At 30.2% G+C, this 22,500-nt stretch overlaps 1 protein-coding gene across 10 annotated transcripts in view; it reads right to left on the reverse strand.

Annotated features, from left to right (window-relative positions):
• The window catches only part of LOC124425904 (venom dipeptidyl peptidase 4), a 276,649-nt gene that overhangs the window by 34,916 nt on the left and 219,233 nt on the right, over positions 1-22,500 (reverse strand). For all 10 annotated transcript variants that reach the window (XM_046966942.1, XM_046966947.1, XM_046966952.1 and 7 more), the window contains 2 exons: positions 6,712-6,764; positions 1,382-1,584 (listed from right to left, as the gene is read on the reverse strand). In XM_046966942.1, coding sequence (XP_046822898.1) covers positions 1,382-1,584; positions 6,712-6,764 — 256 coding nt within the window. The remainder of the gene's footprint in view (positions 1-1,381; positions 1,585-6,711; positions 6,765-22,500) is intronic.

Raw genomic sequence — 22,500 nt, forward strand, 5'->3', positions numbered from 1 at the left:
AATAAACCAAATTCTTCCTTTTCGTTCTTTAATTTTCACGTTTTCTCTTTCTCTCTTTTATTTTCTTTTTCTTTTTTTTTCAGCTAAAGCAAGGATTCCCTGATGAATTTTTACGCTTCATTCGTTTCGACTAAGCGAAAGAAGAGAAATGCGGGACGTTGTTGGTAAGGACGAAATGCGAGGTGAGGGAACCTAGAAAGAGCATAGCTGATGAAAACTCCGGAAATATGCAAACGCGGGCGATGTCTCTCCGAACATCAGCTATGTGTATTACCGTCTGTGGCACGATGCTCTCTACCTGCGCATAGTATGGCGTACGTTATTGTTCCATGCGAAATAGAAATATACCTTGGTGCAAAAATCTTCGAGACGGCTAAAAAAAAAAAGAAACAAAGGAAAGAACAGAGAAAGGTTTTTCAATAGAGAGAAAATGGCCAACGTAAAAACAAAAAAATATAAAATCATGTATTCAACTTATAATGTGTATCTACATATATATGTATATATATATACATACGTACGTCAAGTATCGTCAAGTAATTTCGGACACATTAGAGATATTAAAAATGTCGAGAAACGTAACGATGATGCGTTATCACAGATTTCAATCTCAAACATTCAATCTGTTTAATGCTCTTCTTTCATAGAAGAAGGAAAAAAAAACAAAGAAATAATAAAAAAGGAATAGAGAAGTGAAATAAATATAAAACAAATAAAAAAAGAAAAAAATCTTTACCCGTTTAAATGCACTTACTCGAAAGTATTACTTTTTCAATCGATGTTTCTCAAAAGGGACGTATCATTTTAATCTTATTACTCTTTGCTTTTTATAGCGAATTAATTCCATGGTAAATAGATGTTTGAAAGATCAGAAGAAACTTAAAGCTCCATAATAAAGAGGATGAAATAGAAGAGAGAGAGAGAGAGAGAGAGAGAGAGAGAGAGAGAGAGAGAGAGACAAAGATATATATATATATATATATATATAGAGAGAGAGAGAGAGAGAGAGAGAGAGAAGGTTGGAATAAGATAGGAATCGTTATACGTTGGAGTCTCGTGGAAATATCGCCTAATTCGTTCGTAATGTTTTGCAAGACCGCTAACAAGTATAATAGGTTACTTCTGTTACTTAACGTTAAAATAAAAATCTATCTTAATTCGAAAAAAAATTTCTGATATAAATAAAAATGATATTTCATAAGCGAATATACAAATTTAACATTTGAATGTAAAACACATTTTCTATTTTATTCCGAGATCTTTTTCGTACTATGAATATTTTCAAAACGATATCATTTAAATGCAAAAGAAAAGTACAAAAATGTTCAAGAATTTTTAATCATTGTTATTATTATTAAATTAAAAAAAAAGTTCGACTCACCTTCGTAAACCCAATCAGGTACGCCATTGTAGATCGTACCGAAAACTCCGCTATCAGTTATCTGATAATCTGTTGGAACCTCAGCTTCCAGTCGATAGAAGATATTATTCTGATGAACATAGATCAAAGCGTTTCCACTTGGTGCCCAGGTCGCAAGTTGAAGGGATTCAGAATCATTCGCCGCCATCAATGCCATCTCCGTTCTGAAAATATTTCCGTTGTCGAAACTTTATTTGGAAAACGTGATTACGTCGTTATTTCATAGAGTCGTTACACGTTTCTATTCTTAACGAAGTTTTGTCGCACACGGTCGTCGCCGTACAGTCAACGTCGTCGCCATCGTTGGCGCGACTCCCACGAAATTGCATTCCAGCACGACATTCTCAAAATTTCGGGCGGCCACGTTTTACTGCACATGGAGTAACGACGCTTTAATTGCGTAGACCGTTATCTTTGAGTCATAGTACAGCTCTGAAAGTGATGCCAGAAGTGTGTCATAAAATTTGTTATACCTTGGAAGCTTAAATTATTGTTTCGTTTTTCTAGATTGCTCGTAGATATTATTATTTTAACAGATTTTGAATATAATAAATTTTCAATTGTTGCATTATGCGAGTTTTTTTCGAACGAGAACGAGTAAATTATTTCGCGAATGAAAATTTTCTATCGATTTATTACATAACTTTATGAATATTATAGATTCTCTTTTTTTCCCCTAATGATTACTCTTTGAAGATATTTCAATTTTTCTACTCCGACAAATATTTTCGTAATTTATCTTGAATTGGTTTGCCGATTATTTGGAAAAATAACAGGAAAGAGAATAACTCATCTTCCTTCGAGAAAGTATCTTCGATGGTTGCCAGGAATGCGCAAGATATTATGAAATATTCGGATGTCTCTCATATGTATGCGCAGAAAATGATATTTGTTCGAGCATAAAACAAAGCATCCTTTTGTAGATTGGTTTGATAACGTTTATGAAAAAAAAAAAAAAAAAAGAAAATTGTTCCTGCGTGTTCATCAATTTTGTAACTCAGTGAATTATTTTTGTAGAAAAAGTTCAAATATATCGATATCTTAATTTTTATTTATTTATTTATTTATTTATTTATTTATTTGTTTATTTTTTTTTATTCTTATTTTTTTTATTCTTATTTTTTTTCTATCTTTTTTCCCGAGAAATAGATTTTCTTCGCGAGAAAGACGATTCTATAAAGGCACGTTCTATAAAGTTTACAACATTTTATCACGAGTTGTGAAAGTTAAAATGAATTCTTCAAACAAGCCACCATCATTTCTGACTACGTTCTACATCGGTATTAGATTCCTCGAAGCTGAGTTTTCACCTACCACGTCCCATTCGAAACTTTCCAAAGATTTATTTCGAACGAACGAATCACTGTGGAATATTGTCGTTTCGGGTAAAGATATCTTCGTCATGTGTCGTAGAAAAATCATTACATTTTATGAAATGGTCAAGCAATAGAGAAAAACTAGATTATGTATTAAAAGAACAAAATTATTTGCACTTGTTATATCTTTTAAATTTAAGGATTCGAATGATGACACAAGTACCCCCTATTATTATCGTTCATTTTAGAAATATTATTAACAAAAAATTCTTCTTCAAAAATTTTAACTCCAATAACGAGAGTAGTCTATCTATCATTTGATTTTATCGATATTTTGATATTTTAACATTATATCGACATTTCCACGATGATACTTAAACTCGTCAATGAAATGACGAAAATCTAAAAAAGAAAAAAATATTGTCCTCTTCTATTCGTTCGATGAGAAAAATTTCGATTATTTTGATCTATCGAATATTTTGCTCATACCTATTATACAAATTCTTTCGACAAAATTATTTGATTATCATCCGATACGAATTTATAAAATATTCACGATTTAAGAAATATCCATGTTGGCATGCGTTAAATTGATCGTGTAGAATCGACGAAAAGTTTTTACAACGATTCGCCGATATCCGGGTACTAGCCCGCATCCGGGCGTATCGTGAATTTGACTCGTACCTTCATAGATATTACTACTTCTCGTCTAGTTCAAAGGTAAACTTCTTCTTGAAAGGCCATAAATAAAGTCGGCGGTATTCATGTGACGTACAAACCGAGTTTATGATAGACGTGTATAGTAGTTGCCTCTCTTACCAACCAGTTTTCACGAGAAATATACAAGCGGAAGGAACTTATGAGTTCTTTGTTCTTCGTGCATACGAGCCTTTCATATATACTTCGCGACAAGGATACAACGATGCCGACACGGAGAGACACGACGATGTTAGCTCGCGTTTTCTATCTATCGTGAGAACATCCCCACTTGGCTAAAAGTTGCAATTTATCCTTCTTTTTCTTAGATCTTCTTGGTATCATTTTTTTTTTTATACTTTATCGTCTATACGGATAATAAACGTTGGACTAACGACCATTACGGTTATCGAATTTTATCTATCGTAACATTTAATGGCTACTTTAGTATAAATCATTTTTCATCGATAGAAAAGAAATATCAGGACCTATCATGTTTAGTTTGAGATATACATATGTATATATATTTTATTGATAAATCATTTAATTCAAGAAAGAATATTTTTTTTTGCTTCTTCACCACGATAAACGTTGAATATAATGAAATTTACGGATTATTTTTCCTACATAAGTATTTTTTTTATGAGTCTAAATTACGTGGTCTATTCTAATTACGTATCACTTTTCAAAGGATAATTAATAAACAAATATATGAATTTCATCTTACTATTGTTATATATCAGAGATTCGGAATATTTGTTGTTAATTTTTTCAAAAGCCATTACAACGTATCTTCAATAAGAAACAAAGTAAATAATAGTATAATTTTTAGGCAAATACTGAAAGAATTTTATCCGTGAAATTCACAAAACTATGATCGATTATCTTTACGTTCTCTTTTATATCCTAACAAACGACGAAGTTGATAACACGCGAAATTTTTGATTCAGTAAAGTGTTCACTAGATGGCAAAAATATTTTATTACTCGTTCCAGTTCGACCGAGCGAGTAACGAAAAAAGTTATAACTATGCGTATGAGTTTGTTAAACGATCTTTACAGTCGAGCATTGGACCGAAGAACGAGAACGGTGCTTTTGTAGTACAGTGATAACGCTTTTCGCGCTAGCTAGCTAGCTAGGTTGTTCGTTTGTTCGCGTGCACGTGGGAAAAAAGTTGACAAAAGGGCCACGGAAAAGTCCAAGTTTTCTACAAAAAAAGTAGAGAAAGCGAACTACGCTCGGTTAGGTATTAAAAACATAATGTAAATAACACGATTTTTAAAAGTTGAGAGTTTACGTTCTCTTCCGTGGCGTTCCTTTATGGTAGGTGCAGGTGTAGGAAAGTACGAGGGGAAAAGTCGTTGGTACTTTCGTCCCTGACAAAAGCTACCCATGCTATACTTACTTTCTGTGTACTTGAGAGAGAGAGAGAGAGAGAGAGAGAGAGAGAGAGAGAGAGAGAGAGAGAGAGAGAGAGCAAAGACAAAATATTATCGACAGTAATACCTCGTACATTTTACAAAATGGCTCGCACGTTTCTTTTATATTCTCTTTTTTTTTTTTTTTATCAAAAATTATATTTTTATATGTACAGAACATCATAAAATTTATAATTGTAACATTTGAGAGGAGTGAAAGAGGGTAAAATTTTTAGACGAAAGTTCCACTGTCACTTTTCTCTTCGTTCATTATTAACTAAGTTATTTAACAATTAAGTTGATTAAATAATATATAAAATAATGTAGTATATATTTACAATTAAAAATTTTCAATATCGAGTCTCTCTCTCTCTCTCTCTCTTCCTCTGTGTTGTTACGGATAATCGTTCGTCGAGAGAACCTTAATATAAAAACATATCGTCAAAATAAGATGACTCAATGTTTCATTTTATGTTGTCGTTATATTTAGTCTCGTCGATGTAAACAATGTCGAGACAAATATCGTTAAAGGATGTGGAACCAGATGGCTTTCTATGTTTTCACGAGGCATCAGGTGTCAGTTACGAACAAACATTCGACCCGTTTACATCGTCTTTGGCGTCCTATTTCTCTACTTCGTGCCATCAAGCGTAATGATATAAGAATATGTAATGTATCTTAACAAATTATTATACTATCTTATTTTAATATTATATTATCATTATTTAACATCTTTAAATTTCTTTTTGATTTTTAATTCTTTTTTTTCTCTCTTTCTTTTTTCTTGTTTTCTCTCCCTTTGTTTTTTTTGTCTTTTTTCTATAAAAATACTACATCGTATTAATCGTTAAAAACATTAGAACATTAATGCAACTTATTCGAAGGAAGAGGAGACAGTAAACATATTAGAAGTTAGAGTGGATTAATCGAGCTTTAAGAGAAAAAAAAGAAAGAAAGGGAAAAGAGTAAAGGGGTAGTGAATTTACGTTGGTATGCTCGAAGGAAAGTTTTCAACGGTTAAACCGACGATATAGTGCTGCAAGACCTTCGAGAATTGAACTTTCCCGCGGTTTCTACCCTCTTTATATCTCCTTACCCTTTTCGATTCTTTCCAACCAAACCACGCTCGTCTCCTTGGAGAGAAATTAAATCCATTAAAAAATCTACTTCATCTATTACATTGCAAATTGTTCTGTTCTTTTACTCTCTCTCTCTCTCTCTCTCTCTCTCTCTCTCTCTCTCTCTCTCTCTTTCTCTCTCTCGTGCACGTTTCTTTGTCTCTCTTTCTCTCGCAAGTAATTTAATTTCCGAATCTTCCGATTGTCTCCGAACTCTCCCTCATTCCTTTTCTCTTTTTCATTTTTCTTGAATACTTGAAAGAGAGAGAAGGAAAAGGAGATAGAGAGAGAGAAGAAAATAACAACGTGGCAAAGTGTTTACTTTCGCCGTGATATAAGGGTTCTTTAAATGCTGAGTTAACGTTCAAATCTGCGAAGGAAACTACTCTCTCACTCTCTCTTTCTTTCTTTCAATGTAGAAAGTGTAACGGATAAGGGTGATGGTAAGACGACGCTAGGATTAAATTCCCACACAGTTTGTAATTTCTACGCTACAGGCTTTTCTTAGCGTACGCCTTAGGCTTCCATGTCTCTTACTCTTCTCTCTAGTTCTCCTCTGTCTCTCTCTCTCTCTCTCTCTCCCTCTATCTAACATTCTCTCTTCCTATCCTTTTTCATCTCGTTCTAGCTTAGGAGAACGCTAAGAGAATGTAAGATTAAAATGCAAATCCAAACTCGACCACGGGAATAAGTCTGAGATATGATTATCGTAAACGCCCTCAAGGCATGGCTCGTTTACTTACAGAGTCTTCAGGTTCACGATCTTGTATTCGGCCAGGTATGTGTGCCGGTATAGCTGTAACAAGAAGTAAACGGGTTACTTGTTATGAGCCTGCTACTGGTAACAAAGACGCCAAGAGAACGATTTTAACGAGGAGAACTTGGGAAAAGAGCGAGAAATCGAGGGATAGAATAAGGACAAGAAGAACAAGAAAATTGAAGGAGAGAGAAAGAAAAAGAGAAAGAAAAGGAGAGGTAAGTTATATTTTTTCGTCAACAGAATTCTACGTAGGAGTATAAGGAACATATCTTTAATAAGGATATCTTAAATAAATTGTAGACCGATAATAGAAATTTACTTTCTTTGTCAATATATATAATGCCAGTTAGGAAAATTGGATGAATGTTAATGTTTAAAAAATTCGAACGAATTATTTATTATACAATGAACTAATCTATAAGTGAACATAAATTATGAGGTTTCTCATGAATTTATTAAAATTTCAAAAGAACTAAAGAAAGGAATACGTAAGGAATTTATTAATATTTAGTTTCATATGGTTTCAAATGATTCATCATAGAATATCAACATACGCTATAAACTTTGTATACTTTTACGTTGTTTTCCAACAGATGTAAAAAAACGTACAAACATTTGATATCGTTTCCATCATAAAAAAGAAAAGAGATAAATTTAATTTTTAGTTACTATTACTACTACCATTATTACTGCTACTACTACTACTACTACTACTATTACTACTATTATTATTATTACTATTACTAGTACTACTAGTTACAGTAATACTTTCTCCATAACTTTTCGCCATTTAACTTTCTGAAAAATTTCAAGCTTCTGGATAAAGCCGTATTTTTTTTCCCCAAAGGGAACTGCGATAAATCGTTCGGGGATTTCTACGATCGGTTAATGATTAACAGTTACATCTCGATCATAAATTATGTTCGAACGAGGTGTTAGAGTGAAACAGAGAAGAGAGAGAGAGAGAGAGAGAGAGAGAGAGAGAGAGAGAGAGAGAGAGAGAGAGAGAGAGAGAGAGAGAGAGAGAGAGAGAGAGAGAGTGAGAGAGAGAGAGAGAGTGAGAGAGAGAGAGAGAGAATGGGATAGGGAATATAGGGAATGGTGTACCAAACGACGTTCACCATCAAAACGGAGAGCATCGATAGTGCTCGTTTCGATACGAAACGATTCATGGTGGTCTCCACGCTATTTTGCCTCCATTAACTCTTTCAGGACTCGATCATAAATCAAGCGGACCGACCGATAAGATCGGAATAACGCCATTTTCACGCATTCGAGGCTACCTCGATTCTGTGAAATGCATGACCGCGTATAAACGCGGCCTAGAACACGTGTGTAGATCGATGCTCATTTTCGTATCGTATCGTCGTTTCTCGCCTTTTCGACTATTCGCACGTCGAATTGCGAGAATTCTATAGAAAATCTCCTCGATTGATTGAAAATGGTATGCTAAAGTCTAACGTGTGTAACATTCATGAGTGATCCGAATACTAATTCGATATAAAAATGGTTTCAATGTATTGAGATTATAAATATTATTATAAAAATTCTTATTTTTAATAATAATTTACTTTACCTTCGTTTGAAAATTAAATTTCGTAGAAAGATTTGTAAGATCTGTTTAAATCGAATCTATTTAATCAAAATTCGAATGACCAAACGGAAACTAATAAATCACGATTTCGTTTTTCTTAGAATGCATTTCATTCTTATTCATTCTGAAATCGAGCGATTTTATAAATTTATCAGAAACTTTTTAACAAGTGAATTTTCCGTTGATGATCGGGTAAAATAATAAAAAAAAGGGAAAAGAAAGCAAATAAAAATAAAAACAAAAAAAATAGAAAATAATAGAAAGGAATCGATTCAGTTTGTTGAATTTTTCAATCGTCATCCTTTCCAAGCATGCAAAAAGGCGACGACGGCGTCTATTTTCAGTCTCGCGTTCTCTTTTATATTCACATAGCTAGGAAAATGTAGACAGCGCTCGTGCGATGGATCGTCGATCGATCGATCGGTTAGACGACGTTGTGTTCGGACGGCATTGAAATTCAAAACGGGAGGAAAGGTATTTGTAAGCACGCTCGTTCTGTTACCACAACCCCTTATACCCCTCATCCCCAACTCCACCATCCCTACTATCCCCACTATTCTGCTATCCGTTCGTCTAAAATCGAATATGTATCGACGCTAACGTTTTCCCAATAAAAGTTCTACTGGAGCTTGCTTTACGACCTACTCACATGAGCGTGAGAGCAAACTTGAGAGAAAAATAGAGAGAAGAGGGGGGTAGAAGGGGGAGGGAGAGAAAGGCAGACAGACAGACAGACAGACAGACAGAGAGAAATAGAAAGGAAGTAGATATATTTCTTCGTTTGTGGCTTTTCAGAAAGGTGCTACTATCGAGTGTTCCACTTTTATTGCTAAGGGCTCCGTAGTTCAAGTAAGATTGCTGATACGGTGATACACGGTACGGTTTTCTTATCTCGTTCAACGATTTTCCCGTTAGAGAGTTTCTTCAGATCTCTTTGTCTTGTGAAATAAATGATTGATTCTTATAACGAACGTTAGAGAATAATGTTAGAGTTATTAATGGTTTATCTTAATGATAAAACTGATATATATATATATATATATTTATTTATTTATTTATATATGTTTTTAAAATAATTATAAAAAAACATGCGTTGTATTTAAATGTGTACAAAAGTTAAGTTAAATTATTTCTTTCTTTAAGTTTAATTAAACATATATAAAATTCTATACAAAATTTGTTTATTCCACTTGTTAAATTAAAGTTTTAATAATCCATTCTTCGAATGGTAGCCAAGAAGAGAATAATGCGAGATTATAATAAAGTTTGTTGTACAGTTTCTATTATAAGTATCGTGTCTGTTTAAGAACTCGAAGTAAAAAAGATATTCGATAATACAACCACGATTGTCGATGCGTTAAACGTAATGGTACGTTCATACTTTGCGATATACAATTCCAAACACGCGCATCCTTCTTCGAAACTATTAATAATATATTGGAAAGATACGTCGAAAGTTTGTTTGCAACCTATTGGGAATTCTATCAGTGGAATACTCTCGAATCTGTGATGATATCCTTGTACCATTCGTATTACGAAATATTAATAATATTTAATAATTTGTAACGATATGATTTATTCAACTTTATTGATTTGTAAAATTTTATACGAAAGAATAATTTAATATAATTGGCTAATATATATATGTATATATATATATATACATATATATATAAATGTTTAAACAAAATAATTTACATCATATACACACATGTATAGATATGCGTATATACCTTATTTTATATATGTTATTTTATATAAGTATTATTAATCCATATCATTATTTTATATATATATATATATATATAATTAATCCAAAGAGGATTATTCATTCTCTAACAGAAAATTTTTATATTATATATATATATAAATATATATACATAGTATAAAAATTTTATATATTATTTATTCATTTTTGTGCAGCAACAGCTCTATCGATATTCTAATATAAAGGAAGGTTTACTATCAGTATTTTTCTACGACCTTTTGCGAATGACGGTCATATCGTTTCGTGTCCACCGTCATATCTTTCATCCTTATTCCGATCTTTTTTTACATTACACGGAGAATTCGGTTATCAAAAGCACGAGCGATCCTGACGACGAGCGAGAACCTTTCTTATAAATTCGCAAGTTTTCAAGTTAAGCTCTTCTTTCCAAAAATATTCGGCTAAAGGTATAAAGCATTCCATTCTTTTATCTTTTTTCCTTTTTCGACATTTATATATGTCTCTTTGATTTTGGATGTTCTAGATAAAAAAACAGCATAATTTTCAATCGTATATACATGCACATACATACGTATAACCAATTTTCTTTCTTTTTTTTTTCTTTTTTTATTTTAATGAAAATTTTCATTGAATAATTGAAAAGTTCGTGTGACATCGCGTAGCGAAAAGATAAAGTCAATTTTTTGAACAAAGCATATTTTCAATTTCAATTTGTTTTCCTTCTTTTAATTTGAGTAACATCACCTGCAGGTGAATGTCGATGGACTTGTCCCGAACACGTTCGTTAAACTAGGTTGCGAAGCAAAAATAAAAAAAACAAAAAAAAAACAAAATAGAAAAGAAAAAAAGCACAACAAAAATAATATCTCAATTTCCGAGCATTCATTAGGCAAAACGAACTCAAAATTATATTATCCCTATACGTTAATTAATAAACATTATAGAGCTATACTGGAAGTTTTGTTAAATAACTATCTATGTGATTCGAGAAATTTCATGGTGATGATCGTTCATTCCCCATTCGCATATCAAGCACGGTTAGTTTCCAAACTCGTCGAACAAACGACCACAGAGTCGACCAGTAATGTTTAACGGAACATCGCAGTTATTTCTGTCTCTTTTTCCAACACAACTCTCTCATCTATCTTTTTCTTTTTCTCTTTTCTCTCTTTCTTTTTTTCTCCCTCGATTCTGAATCCACCTGGTCTCGTTACATTCATTCTTCGTTTTTGAAATCGAAGTGATATACTCGTTCAATTTAAATAAAACATTTAAATATAAACAGAGAAATTTTATTATATTGTTTGTTAACATAAATCATAATCAGTTATTGTAATAACTAATAGATAAATTTTTATTTTTAACGATAATTAATAAATGTAATCCTTTCGATATAATCAACCTGTATTATGAAATATTTAATAACATTATGACTTCTTATTGAAAATTATTGTAAAAGAACGCATATTTTTATTTAACATCATTCTACGCATATTTTTATTCAACGCATATTTTTTTTATTAGTTCAAGTTGAACAACGAGACACGTGATACGTTACTATGACGTGTATTATTTTATTTGGAAAAGATCTGTAATTTTCGTTTGTGGAATTATTCGCGTATATATTGTTTTTGACATTTCTCTGTTGATCGTCGCGATGCTTTTACCTCGAATGTTTTATATAATCGATCATAAAAATTTTTTAGACACTCTTTTAAATCGTATAATTTTTTTTTTTTTAAATTGCATGAAATATTTTGAATTGTATTTTTATTTTGTTTGAGACTAATTAATCGATGGGATTTTATTAGTGGATATTTACAGAATGCATATAAGATAAGTAGATCCACATAATATATTTATTCGACTTTTACGATAAAGAAGACTTGAAACAAAGTTTATTCTTCTTTTTTTTTTTTTTTGAATAAAAAAAATTTAACAAGAAGCATTTAATTAAAATTCTATACATGTTTCATATAACACACTAATTTCTTCATAATATCTACTTCAAAATTCAGAACACTTAATGTAGATTAAAACAAGTTATTCAATTTCAAAAGTGTCTGAATATTTCTGTTTTTGAATGTACATATGTAAAGTAGGACGCATTCATGCTTCACCTTAAATATAAAACGAAGGTTTTGATAGAAGTTATAAAATTTGATAAAATTTGTATGTATAAAAAATGCAATTCGTCTTGTAAAATTTTTAACATAAAATTTCAATTATTTCCATCGAAATAAATATTATTGAAATTTATCGAAAACGGATTATAATTATTAATTATTTAATATCATTATAATATTTATAATAATATGATAAATATTAATGACGTATCTATACGTGAAATGTATATTTAAAATAAAAATAATTATACCGGTGAAATTAAAATTAAAGCAATGTTAAATTCAACAATATTCTACGGATTAAACGATTAAATTTATGTTATGAAATTTTGAGTTTCGAGTTTTATTTTTCAAATAAACGTTCTCGCCTTTTAATACTTGTGATTTGCTTAGAAGTAAAAATAGAAAAAAAAAATAAATAAAAAAAGGAAAAAAGAAGAAAGAGAGAAGATAAAAAAAGAAAAAAACAACGACTCCGTACGAAATAACTCAGAAACCGAGAAGCCATACGAAGCCACGTGAAGTGAATCTACCTTAGTGAAGAGGGTCTAAATAAAACGTTTGGTACGAAAAGGCAAAGGGAAGCAGGCATAGGCGAAACTATTTTACAGAAGAGTATGCGTCGTTTGTGTGACGCATTGTTTAACGACGCCCTCGGAATCCCAGTTTTCAGCGAATGCGGTCTAACCACAAGGGCCTCGTACAACGAGCCTACATTTAACGTTGTTCTCGTAATCTTTAAAGTGATGAAAATAAAATGTCACGTGTTGTCCATAATACATAATTATATTTATTTCATAAAATTCGTTTAATACGAGATAGAATTATATTGTGGTTGTCATAGAGGGGTATTATAAATTTTAATAATATTTCGATAAGATTCATTTTGAAAATCAATACATGTGACGTCTCTTGATGGATGAAAAGAATAATATTGCGTGATAATATGTAAAATTTTCTTTTTATCACAGGAAATATTATTCGCAACATGGAAAATCCATTCGTTTCGATAAAAAAAAAAAAAAAATATATATATATATAATATATAATATATATGAATCCGTGAAACATTTATTACATAAAATTGGTCTCAAAAAAAGATATCGAACTCTTTCAACATTATTCTATTGTAAATTCTATTAACTCTTGATCTAAAGCAATTAACGAATTTATTTGACAGTAAATAAAACGTATCTACGTTCAAATAACGATCTGAAATGAGTGACCCGTGTAGTACGTGTAGAAACATTTTCTAAATCAAAATGATTTTATTTAAGCAGAAAATAATGAATTATCGAGAAACCAAATAGGTAAATACATAGATACAGACGATAATAAGTTTGGTCGTTTGCTTATTCGGTCTATTATCGCATACGATCGATTCGCCGTTTCGAATTTGCAGCTTTTCGCAAATGAAACAGATTAAGTAGATAAGGACGATACGCATTGCCTTGTTCATTCATTACGTTCACGTATTATTATAGAATTTCATTGTGTAAGCATTTCTATGTTATCATTTTGTAACGTTATGTTCATTCAATATTACCTCTCCATATGCATATGTCATATTTCTTTCGTATATTAAAATAAAACAAAAATTATTCGTTAAGTCGATTCTATGTTAGATAAACAAAAAAAGAAAAAAGAAAAGAGTCAGATATTATATAAATAGTATAATAGAAAAACAATCAGAGGAAATAATTCAGAATAGAATTTTTTTTTAATTAGATATATGTGAATATTTTACATAAACATTTTTTTAATTCATTATTTTATACGATATCATATCAAAATATTTCTTAAAGAATATTCTCGATAAATATCATAGACATATATTTTAACCTTTCGCGAATCCTTTTGCACGAGTTATACTTAATTCTCAACGAAATGAATGTACATCGGTTCATTCGTTCTCGGTTGGCTAGATTCCAAGGTCGATGTAGAGGTGGAAAGGGTAAGAGAAAGGTATGACATAAATTGTTTGCTTCCGAGACAGGTTAAAGGAAACTAACTACGATGAGAAAAAATATAATGTAAGGTTGTTGTGTATCAGGAACCATTAATAGCGTATAAGTTGGCATCTTCTTAGGTAAAAGGTTTCCTTTTCATCTAATTTACATTTTATTATACATCCCAATACATATCTAGTAATATCTTAATATTAAATCAATCCAAATCAAAATTAATAATTAATAATTAATGAAAAATATAAATGTGTATTTTTAAATAAATATGAAAATTTATTGATACATTTATTAGTTAATAAGAAATTAATTTGAAAATTATTTACAAGAAAATTAGTGATGATAAATGTATGATTTTACGTGATATTAATGGTTTACGAAAATAACATATAATAAATGATTCGTAACATTAAAATTATTAAATAATTTTAATTAATAAGGTGGCTAGATAGAACAAATTTTATTACTCTTTGTATTAATTTTGATGAAAATTAATTCTATTATATTCTATAATGCAATGTTCGTGAGAAGATATTGAAAATGAATAATTCAATTGAACGAGAACCAAAATTGTTTGTTAATTATCAAAATTAATGAAGACAACGTGTTTGTTCGATCGAAATTACACCAGGCGTGATATTTCACATGCACGTGTGAAATTAAAAAAACATTAGATCTTATCATTGTTAGTTTATCGTTAATCGATTTAATAAAAAAAATAAATTTGATGAATGATGATCTGTTAAAGCAAATTGTTTTATTTTTAATATTGTCTTTTTCATTTTGTTTTGGAAAGGAATAATCCTTTAATACAGAATTATATTCATGGTCATGATCATAGATGGTATTCATAATTTAACAAAGCTCAAATGGATTATCGTTAATTTTGCATGAAAGATACCTGAGGCTGACCGTTGCAGCTGTAATTTCAAGATGATTTGCCGCGAGTATCGAAAATTTTGGCCCACCGAAATGTAGTCTCACCTTTAAATCACGAAGTGCCAGATGCACGAGCCTTCGACCTCCTGTATCAGCATACTAATCTTCAGCCTTTATTGAGTACGGACCGAGTGTTTTCGATTATTGCAGACTGCTATGTGATATTTGAGTCGATAACCATCTCGTGTTTCTCTTTTCGAATATTCACGAATCTCTTTGATAAAACCATTAATTAAATGCTCCGTTAAAATAGAAAACGTCAAAAATTCAATTTGAATTTCATTTATATTTTTTAATACGATTATCCAGATTTGTTTAATAATTTGCTTATTTTACGCCGTAAATACGTCGACGAAATTTAACTTTGTTTGCGTTAAATTGTTTTAAGTGACAATTGTAAAGTTAATATATTTGATATAGAAAGAAAGACGGTGAATGTCAGAGAGCAAACTCTTTTTCATAGTCCATTTATCCCAGATTAAAACTTCTTTCTGTGAAGTTGGAATCACATAAATTTCAAAGTCACTTAAAATTACTCTCCCGTTGAAAGAAACTTCGATGAAATACACATAATCCTACGTAAAGGAACAGAGTTGAAGCTTAAGTTTACCATGAAAAGATGTTGACTTACTAAAAGTACTACTCTTTACTATATCTAATTTATATTTAACTTGAAACGTTTGTTTTCAAGATAGAATTATTATATCAAAACTTGACGATAACTTCAATTGAATTATTTTTTCTTCTATATTTCTATATTCATCATTTAAAAATACACATTTGATTATTATAGATAATATAAATTTAAAGATTTTCTAATCTTCGATATTTATTCGATCTATAATCCTACTATTATTTTTATTTCCTTTTGTTTAGATCCAATAATTTAAGTTTCTGTAACATGTTTTAACAATAGGAACTATAGGAAGTCAAGTTTTAAGTTTCCATTAGAGACGATTGTTTTTAACAGTGTCACAGAATAATTCCTTCAATTGGAGTACATAATAGCACTTTCAATAGTCAATGGTTATCATTATTATTATTACTATATCAATAACTAAATTAAGAGAACATCTATATCTCGTGTTCGTGTCCTTTGATTTATATTTTTCGCCCATTTATTATCATCATTTATTTTTAAAATCTTAATTTATCATTGTCAAATTTTGTTAAACTTTTGTAATTTCGTTTTCAAAATTAAATTAAATATAAATTATATAAACGTAATATATACGAGATAATTACGTTCCTATTTAAAATTTTGGTGAATAATATTTAACGTATTTCATTCTTTAATACTGTTACGAATTTCTTCATTTATCGATAGATTAAATGTGCGAGAACAGAAAACGAGAGAAAGAGAGAGAGAGAGAGAGAGAGAGAGAGAGAGAGAGAAAGAGAGAGAGAGAGAGAGAGAGAAATACATTCATTGTATGGGGAGTTAAACGAGTTGGATGATAGAATTTAAGAGAAGAATAATTTTTCAGAATATCCGATTAATCGAATCTTTGACGGCATCTATGATAGAGAAATTTCACAAGAAATTTTGATTAATATTAATCGTAGTGAATTAAACGCGAACGATGATATAAACATTCTCACAAAATTAATAATAATATTAATATTTCCTTTATTCTTTATAATGATCGATTTAAAAAGAAAAATACTCGATGTAAATAATGATATATAAAAATAATATTCTTTGCGGGCAACAACGATGACAAAAATAATGTTTATTTTTTTTTTGCATATTTATAAAGTTCCACAAACGTTAACGATATTGTTTACGCGATGATACAAATTTTATCTGTGAGGAACGTGAATGAAAAATTTTTTTTAATATAATACAGGAAAAGTTTTTGCTTGCGCCACGAATACGCATTGCGGTTTTAAAACCACGTAAGGGGTCATTCGTGTGTATCAAAACCGGAAGCCAACAATTTCAGGACAAATATTTTGTCAGTAGGAATAGAGAATATATATTTTTTTTTATACACGAGACGATATCCTGCAGCTGTTATCCTATGTTTCTACGTTTCCAAAGATTTTTTGTTTTTACTTTTTTTTTTCTTTTTTCTTTTTTGTTATACTTAAGCGGAGATCATAAGCACGAGATTTTACTATTATTTTTTCTTTCTTTTTTTCTTTTGTTTGGTTTTTTTTTTTTTTTTTTTTTTTTTTTTTTAATATATACAATTTCATTTTTCTCATATTACATCCGTACATATATATATATATATATTAAATACAAATTGATCGAATTTGTTAGAAATGAAGAAGTGGGGATAATGCCAAGTATTATAGAGATCGAGCTTTCGCACGTGACGCATGAAAGGTCGCATGTCAGAGCGCTTTAATGTACGTTAAGCTTCGGATTAATTCTTCGTAGTGCTGGCATTGAAGCCCGCGGGCATGGGGATACCGGGTGAATAGACTTCGAGTGCAGATGACCGGTCATTTTTTAAGCGTTCGTCACAGCCGGCGACGGGAGCTGGATGCCTGCTCGTTTCCGAACATCGACGTTTTCTGTCGTTTTCGTCGATTACCATCGTATGGCGAATACGAATATTTCAACGTCCGTGAGTTGAATCATTTTTTTACATTCGAAAAATACTTTTCTTCGTGTACTTGAGTCAGTGCAAGATAAGTAATAATTCAACGACCGTAATATTATAATTAATAACACGATATAATTAAATAATAATGTTATATATTTAATGAAACGAAAAAAAGAAAAAGAACGAATTATGATCACAGTACACGGAACGAAGGAATTATTTTAATCATCATGAATTTTTTTGAGAAATATAGAGAAACATAATTTACAGAAGTTCTATGATACGGAGAAGTTTTATAATATGATAGTAATAATTATTTTGCATTACTTGAGTCAATTATATTTTTCTTTTAATGAAATAATACGTTTCTTGATCGGATTGGTCGATGCAACTCGACATTTTCTATTAAAAAATATAAACCTCTTTATCGCTGAAAAATTAAATTAATTAAATTAATTTAATTAATTTAATTAATTTAGGAGATATTTAAATTTAAATATTATTAATAAAACAGTAAAGAGATGCGACTGAAGTATAATAAGAGTAATAGTAAACAAAATACGATAAAAAATAGTTCGAGTTTTTAATCATTCAATTTCGTACATTACTGATCTTATATTTTCGTATTTTAATTAAACAAAGTAAAATTTACATAATTATGATTAAAAATTGAAATGATTTTATTATCTATATTTATGTCATTATTTCAAAAAGAAACGAAAAAATTTATTTTTAAAAGTTATTAACAAAATCGATTTTATTATACCGACATTATTATAATATTAAATAAATAAATAATAAATTACAATTAAAATATTTGTCTTAAATATTTACGACTTTCCGCTCCGAAGATATACCTTTTGAAAGATTTCCATTCATAATTTGTATACTATAGCTCTTCGTAGTAATAATAATAGTAGTAGTAGTAGTAGTAGTAGAATCGCATAAATTTTCGGAATTTATATAAGTCAGTGTGTCACGAACCAATTTGAATGACATTATATATGACAATGGGCCTACAAAAACTTCTTCTTTTTATCTTTGGAACTAAAAGTCGTAAAAACTTAAATCAAATACCATTTCAAAGGGCAGAATTTTCTTCATTTTTCAATGTATTGTTAATAATTAATTAACAATTTGTTATAAACAATTTTTATAAACAAATTCATACGAACTGAAGTTACTTTATTTTGTCAAAAAAAAAAGAAAGAAAGAAATTAAGATTGCGTCTGATTTCCAAAATTAATAAACAAATTACTTTTTTTTTACCAAAAAAACAATATTGTTATACATTGTTAATAATCATGTCTTGCATTTACGTGGGAATATCTCTGAAACAAAAGATCATAGAAACTAGAATCGGAGATCATTAGAATTTTTTCCATTTTTCCAATATATTATTAAAAATTAATTAACAATTTGTTATAAATAATATTTCTAAACAAATTCATACGAACTAAATTTATCTTATTTTGTCAAAAAATTACATTATATTGCGAGTGATTTATAAAATTACATGAATTAATAAATAATTAATAAACAAATTACTGTTTTATATAAAAAAAAAAAAAACTTTCTCTACATAATTAATATCTACAGTATACCATTTACAACAGGAATAAACTAAAAATTGTAGGAACTTGAAAGAAGTAAAAAAAGTAAATGTTGAGTAAACGCAAGATAAGCGCAAAGTAAGCGCCTGGTAAATATCTCGTAAATGTTTGTAAATATCTCCTAAACTAATAATTATTTGACACGCATGGATTAATACTTTTTTTATAGAAAATTTCGAGCGACATTAGCTGATGCAATCTAAAAACGTACGATTTCATTAAAAAAAAAAAAAAAAAAAAAAAAAATACAGTTGATCTACACGAATCCACATATAAAAAAAATATTGCTGCCATATTATGGACTCCTCCGTATTATACGATTTATCTGAACGAAGATTCTTTGTATCTTTGAAAAGAAGATATTTAAAGTTATCAAATTTATTCGACCACCTTGTATTTCGGTCAAGCTTCGACACGTATATCGATGAATATCAAAGAAACGACTTTGAGGATGTATTCGTGATCACATAAATGTACCTATTACTGATACGTGTTCGGTCCTAAGTGCACTCTCTTCTCTATACACCATAAAGTTGAATGATAATCATTAATCTCATATCGTCGTGCGGAATGCTCCAATATGGAACTAGCTTAGACTTCAAATAACTGAAGATATTCTCTCTCTCTCTCTCTTTCTCTCTCTCTCTCTCTCTCTCTCTCTCTCTCTCTCTCTCTCTTTCTCGTATATACAACTACATACGTGACAACGTTGAACGACACTATTGCTATTCGCATTTATCCCACTCGGAACAAATCACTGCGACGATCTATCTGCTCCGCTTCGTTCTATCCTCTACCATTTCTCTATTCTCACATTCTCTCTCTCTCTCTCTCTCTCTTTCTCACTCATTCACTCTCTCTCTTCATCGTGCTTTGTTCTATTCCACTCTCGTTTCACTCTGCATACATACGTATACATATACATATACACATGCACAAATATCAACAAAGCAAGTCACGAGAGCATACTAACACGTACACTCACAATACCGACGAGCAAGCTCGTTCTCTGGAATTTAGATACGTTAATGACATTGTTCGAAAGCCAAGCTATACAAGCTACCCCTCCTTCCTCTCTTTCTGTCTTTCTCTCTCTCTCTCTCTCTCTTTTCATGTGACAAGATGTGTTGGATTTGGATTCGTTCCTTGCTGCCGTATTAGCCCGTATCAAGCTATGTTATGCCAATAGTTGTTTAGAATATATATATATATATATATATATATATATATATATATATATATATACATATATATATCTGTAAACGTTTAGTAGAACGCTCATTAAATCCTATTGTCATAAAAATAATGTTCATAAAGATTATTTACAGATTTTTATAATAATTTTCTTATAGAACATTATTGGTGCATCGTCTGAAATCTGCATTAACTTATTACCTTTTTCTTTTTTGTTGTTTTTCTCCTTCACAAATAACATTCCAACTATTTATTTCATCTATCTTTCTCTTTAACAAAGAATTAATCGACGTAACAAGTACAGAAACCCAATTCACATCGAACAGTACAGTAAAGAGGAAAATTGTTCATCGCATCAAGAATCGGTGGTTTCATTCTATTCTTGATGCTTACTGCTCGTGTTAAATGAACGAGGCGAGCATTCAAATTCGTTTACGAAATCGATACGCAACGTTCTATCGAGCTCAAATCACGCTGACGTTTTTATGGTTGAACTTCAAATTCGAATGCCGTTAGAAACGTTTATTCTATTGTCTTTTGTGTATCCCCTTCTACCTATCGTACAATTAATACAAATTCAAGAAAAAAAGAACGAAGAAAATTAATTTCAAAAGTTTCAAATTTTAGTTTTATTTTATTTTATTATTTCTTTTTTTAATATTTTTAAATATTCACTTTTTGACAACTACTACAGAATTCAAAAAAAGAATAGAAACATGATTTAATATCCCAGATGATAACATATGTATGTATGTACATGTCTATACAAATAACGGGTGTCCCAAAAGATTTGGCCGTACGTCAAGAGCGATCCCATAGAACAACTATTTAATGTTTTTTTTTCTTTTTTTTTTCTTTTTTTATGGATATTTCAGAGCCAAATATTTGACAGATTTTACATGACCAGTAGGTTTATTACCTAATCATTTACGAAAATTACAAACCTTAGATCCAATTGAATTATCATTATCGGTATTTTATTAGTTAAATTAAATGACAAAAAACTAATTTCGCAGTATTTAAATCTACCAAAGGCTAAATAGACCGCTTCATATCTTGTATGATAAGTAACTGGATGACTAACTTCAAGACTCTGTGATGTCCTAAGTTGGCCTTTGGCAACAGTCATTGGCTATCATACCGAATTCCCTTGGTATGCTCATGAAGTATGGATTAAATCTTTTGGGACACTCTGTAGTTATATACTATAGCTACATATATGCTCTGATATATATATATATATATATATATATATATATATATATATATACACATACATAAATGCTCTGATGGTAAACGTTCTTCGTTTTCCCGTGCAAACAGCCTTCTCATCGTAATTGATTGACCTCCTATATTCCACCGAGTATCATTATGCGAACATGCACGTCCTCCGACGCCTTCAAAGGCTTCTATCCATTTTCCATTAGTGTATTAATTAATTAACGACCGACTTTGGCAACGGCCCGAAGAGCACTTATTCTTTTGAAGCCACTGCTATCATCTTTACGATGGAGACTAATGTGAGTCCTCCAGGGAAGAGGTTATGCGATCGCTATTTCTGTCCGATGTCTTTTTACGTAAAATGATTAACGAGCGATGAAGAGACATCGATATACACCGAAGAAACTTTTATTAACTATCTTTATTTTTAATCTTTCCTTTATGAAGCTACTTGTCACCGTGAAAAGTTAATCGCTAATAATTGTTCGCTGATCATGAGATAAGACAATAAGATAATTGTTATTATTATTTCAATCTATATAATTTCTTTGCAATGGATATATTTCAATTTTTTTCTTTTCTTTTTTTCTTTTTTTTTCTTCTTTTTTTTTTAATTTAAATTGTTATTACGAGTTTAAATGTAGTTAGAATATTTGTGATTATGAATAATGATTATTTAACAAATTCGTAAAGGTAATTCCGAACATCTAGTTAAGTTCCTCTTTATTAAAGTTAATACATCAATAACGGCGAGATTTATTAAATTGTTGTGGTACACTGGAACAAATATCGAAAGATTAATTTTCATGTCCCTAGATAACGTTTGCGGTTACA

The sequence above is a fragment of the Vespa crabro genome, chromosome 8 (assembly GCF_910589235.1).
Source record: "Vespa crabro chromosome 8, iyVesCrab1.2, whole genome shotgun sequence".
NCBI lineage: Eukaryota > Metazoa > Arthropoda > Insecta > Hymenoptera > Vespidae > Vespa > Vespa crabro.